The 6543-nt window shown below is 36.0% G+C and overlaps 1 protein-coding gene across 7 annotated transcripts in view; it reads left to right on the top strand.

Moving 5' to 3' along the window:
- Window positions 1–1644: 1644 nt before the first annotated feature.
- cep89 (centrosomal protein 89) overlaps window positions 1645–6543 on the top strand; it is a 73674-nt gene continuing 68775 nt past the window's right edge. For 2 of the 7 annotated variants that reach the window (XM_056753159.1, XM_056753132.1), the window contains exons 1-7: window positions 1647–2193; window positions 2445–2551; window positions 3074–3229; window positions 3584–3779; window positions 3996–4071; window positions 4344–4378; window positions 5155–5209. In XM_056753159.1, coding sequence (XP_056609137.1) covers window positions 2101–2193; window positions 2445–2551; window positions 3074–3229; window positions 3584–3779; window positions 3996–4071; window positions 4344–4378; window positions 5155–5209 — 718 coding nt within the window. In that variant the 5' untranslated portion in view covers window positions 1647–2100. Of the gene's footprint in view, window positions 2194–2444; window positions 2552–3073; window positions 3230–3583; window positions 3780–3995; window positions 4072–4343; window positions 4379–5151; window positions 5210–6543 lie in introns of all 7 variants that reach the window. The other 5 variants (XM_056753175.1, XM_056753141.1, XM_056753123.1 and 2 more) reach the window with 5 other exon arrangements.

Below are 6543 nucleotides of genomic sequence, written 5' to 3'. Positions count from 1 at the left end.
TAGATTGTGTCGGATATATGTCAGTTAAACTGATAGTGTCTGTTTTCTTAATCCCTATAGTTTTCTTGAGAACTCTTATAATTCTTCATGCTTGAACTCTGAAAATGAACCACACTGCATGTGTGCCAAAGACTGATTCTGACACATGACTATGGTTAGTAATTTCTAACTCACTATTCTAAAATGCAGCTTTCAAACCAAGGCTGGGCAGAGAAGGATAGAGATGGCTCACTGTTAATATAATAAAATATAATATGATTAACCAAACAAACTCTGAAATCTCAGTGGAACAAAGATGTAGCAACTGATTCCTTAGTATGAGGGAATAAGCATCGTTCATGTTCTGCTCTGAGTAGTGAAAATGGTGTGGTGGACTAGTGGATTTTAAATCACTCACAGACTGGGGTATTTATGGTGTGGCCGGGGTGGGATATTAAAAAGAATGTCTGCCAACGCCAGCAGTGATGTCAAAGCGATTAAGTGAGTTGGTGAGTGTGTATATATAAGAGAAAGATAGAGAAAACTACAGAACATTAGACATTTCTGCATCTTCCAAAGCTAGAGAATATAAAGAAGAAAGAATAATCATTAAAAAACACATCCACTCAGGACTTCTTTAACACTGGCTTTTATTCAAAAACGGCTTTAGTGGAATCATTGACACAGCACACGTCTGCTTTTACCGAGAACATTTTCCACCAGAATGATTTCTAACAGTATGACTCACTTTCTTCTCTTCTGCAGTCATGTAAAACACAGGCAGCATACATTTAACCCTTTTACAAAAGTAGTTGTCTAGTTAAGAGATCAATATTACAAGCAAATATGTTTACAATGGAAAGCAGCATTTATAGATAAAAATTGATATGGGAGCAGTTTTGTCATTGCACAGACTTTATCAAGTAAATGTAACTCGATGGTGTGTCATTTGGAGATTAGATAGGCCCACTAAGTATAGAAAGGTTTTACTGACTAAAGCTGGGGTGACTGACTGCACACATAGTACAAAATAGGATTGAAAACTGTCTCAAACCAAGATAGTGGAATACCTTTTTATCTCTTTGCGTAATGTTTAGTAACTTGCGTGTGCATTTACATTAACATTATGTGGGCAATTCCAACATTATGGAAGTGACATATAAAGTCAGAGAATGTATTTGTTACCAATATACCTAAACCCTTATTGTAATATCCTTATATAATATCAGTCTATGCACCAGTTTTCTATTTAAATAAGGAAATAAACATGCGTTATGGGTGTGACAGTAAATGACACGTTTTTTGGGATACAACAAACTAGGAAGAATTTCTGTGAAATAAAATGCACAAACCAGAAGCAATAATACCCAACAAAACGGCATCCCTCTTGATAAAACACAAAATTTTTATTTTAAATGTCCTATACCCATTTATGAGGAATATGTTTCGTTATGGATGTGACAATGCTAAAAAGGAACTTACCTGACAATGAAAAATCATTCATTAGAAATAAAACAACATCATGGAGACATCACATGGGTAGCCTGTTTGAAAAACAGAAATTTTAATATCTGTAATTATAAATAAATGTGTAAATATGGTGTGACACCAAAGACGAAGGGGAAAAATTGCATAACGAGAGCATTTTTATATTCGTTGTTTTTTTTATTATACATATAAAAAATATTAAATGACATATTATTAACAGTTTTTTTCTACTTTTTTGTTGTCGCAACATAGGACACATATATAATATTTTTGTCAACCAACGTTACACTTGTGCAGTTTTGTGGGATACATTTCCCTCTGCTGGATAGTGCAAACTGTTGCATTCATATGTGGCATCATAAATATGTGGGACGACGCCGTTGCTAAGAGGATTTAAGCGGAATTCTGATTGGTTGAGAGAGCACAAACTAACCAATAGAATGCGTCGTTGTATGTCAGGATTGATCAAGAACAGCGTCTAGTTACGTGAAGTTGAAGCTTTAACCACAAATAACGTCTATTTGTAACAAAAAACGTATAATATAAATGTGTTCTCTAAAGAACGAATGATTTCTTGAATAACAGCTCTGTAACAACGACAATGCGCTGGTTTAAGCGCGGTTTGTTGCCCTAATGTCAAACGTTTCCCCGAGACGGGGAAGTTTGTTGAACGTCATGTCTTCAAGATTCAACTTCAGCTTTAAGAAACGGGAGAAGAGAGCATTTGTAAGTCTTTTACGTATATCTTTGTAACATTAACGTATGTGATGCTGTCGCAACGTCCAAGTAATACGTTAACTTTAAGAGTCTTCTAGGAACACACAATGCTTATTCTCTAGCTAACTCACATGTATATACACCATAATGGCTAAAACATATTACCAGGCATGCCGAATTAGGTCACAACGTTATTTTGTCATGTGCGTCGTGGTTGTGAAGTTAATAGTGTGCTCTTTTGTACTGTTGTGGTTGTTTAGAGGAATATAGCTCATGGCTTAATCCCAGCTGCTACCATTGCTCCCAGACCTGCTGTTCCCCGCACTCCCCCTCCACGCAGCCCCAATCCTTCTCCAGAGAGACCCAGGTACATTACAGTATTCCTTCACTGAAAAAATGCTTACCATTCAGAAGCCAACCCTTATACACAATATCAGATTTTCACTACATATTATCGTGACCAAAATAATTCACGATAACAATATTATCACTTTACCTATTTAATATAATTATATTAGTCAAATTTATCTTAAATTTTGTTTTTTGCTGCGAATACTTTTTTGGCCAATTAATTATAATGTAAAAAATATTTTAAAAAGTATTATATATATATATATATATATTAAAATAAAGAATTGAAAATATATATATATCTTAAAATGTTTAGACAAATTGCGAAATGTTTAAAGTGCTGTATAATTAATAAATGTATCATTTGTGTAGTGTTAACACAATATAAGTAATCATTGTTTTAATATTAGTATATTGTGACACATCCAAATCCTTATATCCATATCTCATCTGTCTAACTTCTAAACATTATAGAATTGGTATCTAATTCAATTTTGATAATTGGACCCATTGAAGTCATCTATAATATTTATCTCAGGTCTGCTCTGGCAGCTGCCATTTTATCCTCATCTCTAACTGGCCGAACCATTGCCATTCCTCCTCCACGCCAAAGGTCTTACTCTGAGAGCGACTGCTCACGCACGGACAGCCAAACCGGCTTTGAGCCTTTCGCTGCCACAGCACTTTATACCAGGTAACCTTGTACACTGTTTCAATGACCCGAGTAACCCCGGCTGTTTTTTTAAAATGATAGAGCCTGAAAGCACACTCATTACCAATTATTACTGTTCAGGATGACAACAGCATGATATCTAATCAGGGTTACTTGGCAACAGAGCAGGCTGCATTGGGTGTATGTTTGTGAAGAATATTTGATTAGCAAGAGGGAAATTGGTTCAGTTGCGTGTTTATTGTTTGGTCAACTTGCCTCCCCTTGATGGGATATTACTGACATTAATTTGCAACACTCTTTTACACAATTGAAATCTTTCTTATCTTTCTTTTTTGTGACACATGTAATAATATTATGTATGTTCTCACATTTAAGAGACAGATGGACAGATTCAATGACAAGAAGGCATCCTGTGCCTTCTCCAGGACACAGTGATGATGATGATGATGATGATGATGATGAGGTGGAGGGTCTAGATTTAGAAGAAGATCATGTGTATCAGTCCCTTGAGCGACCGAGCAGAGCCGATGACATCAATGCTATTTACGCTGTGCCATTAAAACAAAAGAAGGTACTGAGGTCTGTGTCTGTGTGTTGAGTACTCTATCCTATCATGTTGTGAGGATAAGTGAGGTTGCATTACCTAATGTTTACCATTAGATGGAGCTTCAGATTCATTAATTTGAATTTCTGGCTGGTTCCAAAACTCAGTCTGACATTTCTGTTTATATAATATATTATTTTTTATTTTTATACTCTTCATTGGCTAAACTAATGTCTCTGTTAGGGTGTGACCAGTCCAGAAGCTGATGAAGAGACGGAAGACTCTACATTTGATATTGTGTCTCCTTTACAGACTGAAGGTTGGAATCTTTTGAAGCAATAGAAAGTGCTTTAAAACGAGAGAACAATAAATACAATCAAAAAATTTTAGAACCGTTGAACGTTATTCTCCATTCTTAATAAGCGCATTCTTGGCACTAGGAAAAAATGAACAAATAAAATATTTATAATATGTTTATGATTTACGTAAAACATTTTATGATTTGCATATGTCTCTCATTATAATTTGATTGTCTTGGAGAGCCCGGATAATTTTTGCAGCTTGTAAAATAATTAGTAAAATCTATTTCAGAGGAAATTGTGGTTCATGAAGGAGCGGGTCACACGGTAAGCGAACCCCTCTTCTAATTATGAACAGTGAGAAGCTGAAGTCATTATTTTGATTGATTAAGTTAATTCAGGGTTCAGAGATAATTATCCAACACTGCTTGTAGAAATGTCAATTACGAAGAACCCTGGAGTAGACTGTCTCTGTACTAAAGGTTATTCTGCCCCAGACTCAACAAGTTCTCCAAAGACAGTGAGAAAGATATGATGCTGTTACTGAAAGGGAGGTCAAAGGCACGATATGAAGATTAAGAGAGGTTGTTATCACAAAGAAGTGTGAATAAAAATCAGACAGGATGGTGAAGAGTAGGAAGGTGTTTGAGGAGGGATTTGATTGGGTGGGAGAGAGTAACGAGAATTATTAATAATACTACCTATTTTTGACACAAAAAACTATCACGTACATTCTGAATCACTATTCCACTGTTCCAGTGATAAATTATACTTTAATGCACACACAAACTCTAGTAAGTCCATGTGAATCTGTCCTTGGTAGATATTTAGACTGGATGCACACAGAGGCAAACCACTTACATGACTCATAACTCATAATATGTTGGATGCGAAAGATGTCATTCCTACAAGTACTTTAAGCATTGGGAATATGTAGTCTCATCTCCTAATGAGGACAATTATCCATTGGTTGAGATAAACTACCCCTAATGAGTGTAAGCTATTTACTTTTCATTGTTAGAGAAACTTAAGACAGCCTTCAGTCTTTGATATTCCACAGTAGAACCCATTTATCAGTTAACTTCCCTCTGTCTCCATAGCAGCCATCATCGCCACGACAACCAAGATCCATCTCCCATGGGAGCATGTTGTCTCCAGGTACATTTTGTCATACATTATCCATCACATAAGCTAACGTTTAATCATGTTTAACACCATCTACTCTTCATTCATTTCAGTATATTTTTGTCAGTCCCTGTAAAACGACTCAAGGCTTTGAATGAACATCAAAATTTCAGTTTTTGACAGAAAGCAAATTAGGAACATTTTTTAAAGACTAATTGATGTCAGATTTATTCAAGCTCTGCTTTCAACAGACTGGGGACAAATGAGGCGGGGACTGTGTGATACATTTGTGATAGTCTCAATGAAGTTAAAAGGAAGAGGAAAAACACTAGACTCTTCATTCAGCTACTCTCATGGGCTTATTGTTGTCAGCAATGAGAAATAGGAGGGAGAGATGAGATCGACTGTAATGACTATGAGGATTTGAGAAACTAGAATTACTTTCGCTTTGTCTTGGTATATATTCCCGCTATTACTCCTTTTACCATTGCTGTTATTGTAGTCTCTTTCTATTGTGTTCATGGAGGTGACTGTCAAGAGTTTTTGGACATAGTTGTAAAGACAACGTGAAAGGGGAAATTAAAATAGCTATTGGTATTTTATTTGCGGTTCCTTTGGGAGATAAAGTCTTGTATGCTGTTTTGGCAACAGGATTGTTAGCTGTAAAACATGAAGCATTTCCTGCCAAAAGGAATGGTTGCCAAAATGTGTCGTTAATGAGATAAACAACACAATATTTTTTTGTTTTAAGCCTGTCAATGGTAAAATGGTGTCAAAAGACTTAATAACAGTGCAAATGTAGACAAGGTCAGAAAGTGACAAGAAAAGCACTGCAGGAGGAAAAGAGTGTGTGGGAAAGATGGTATGCTGTGTCAGGTTGACTGTAGTTACTAATAGACAGCCTGATGATATTTGAATAAGTCTTATAGAGATGGTGGTCTAGAGGGTTAAACCACTGAACTGGTAAATCAAAAGGTTGCTGGTTCGATCCCAGCAGCCACCACCAGTGTGTCCTTGAGCAAGACACTTTACTCCATGTTGCTCCAGGGGGATTGTCCCTGTAATAAGTGCACTGTAAGTCGCTTTGGATAAAAGCGTCTGCCAAATGCCTAAATGTAAATGTAAATGTTATAGGGTATGCTTGAGTGGCTTTTGGCTAGCAGAAATATTGTGTGTTATTATCATCATAGTCATATTGCTATCATTTTTGTGTCAAGACACTTTCCATATATTTTTATGACATAACTAGTCAATTGCATGTTTTACATCAATCTCATGAATCCATGAGCAAATTATTCAAGTCTAGTGCATGAGGTTTGTAGGAAGGATGGATTTTCTCTTAAAGAGAGCCTGAAGCAGCAGGTTTG

Source organism: Triplophysa dalaica, chromosome 1 (genome assembly GCF_015846415.1).
Source record: "Triplophysa dalaica isolate WHDGS20190420 chromosome 1, ASM1584641v1, whole genome shotgun sequence".
NCBI lineage: Eukaryota > Metazoa > Chordata > Actinopteri > Cypriniformes > Nemacheilidae > Triplophysa > Triplophysa dalaica.
The sequence above is the reverse complement of the archived record's forward strand: the minus strand, read 5'-3'. Positions and strand labels throughout refer to the sequence as shown.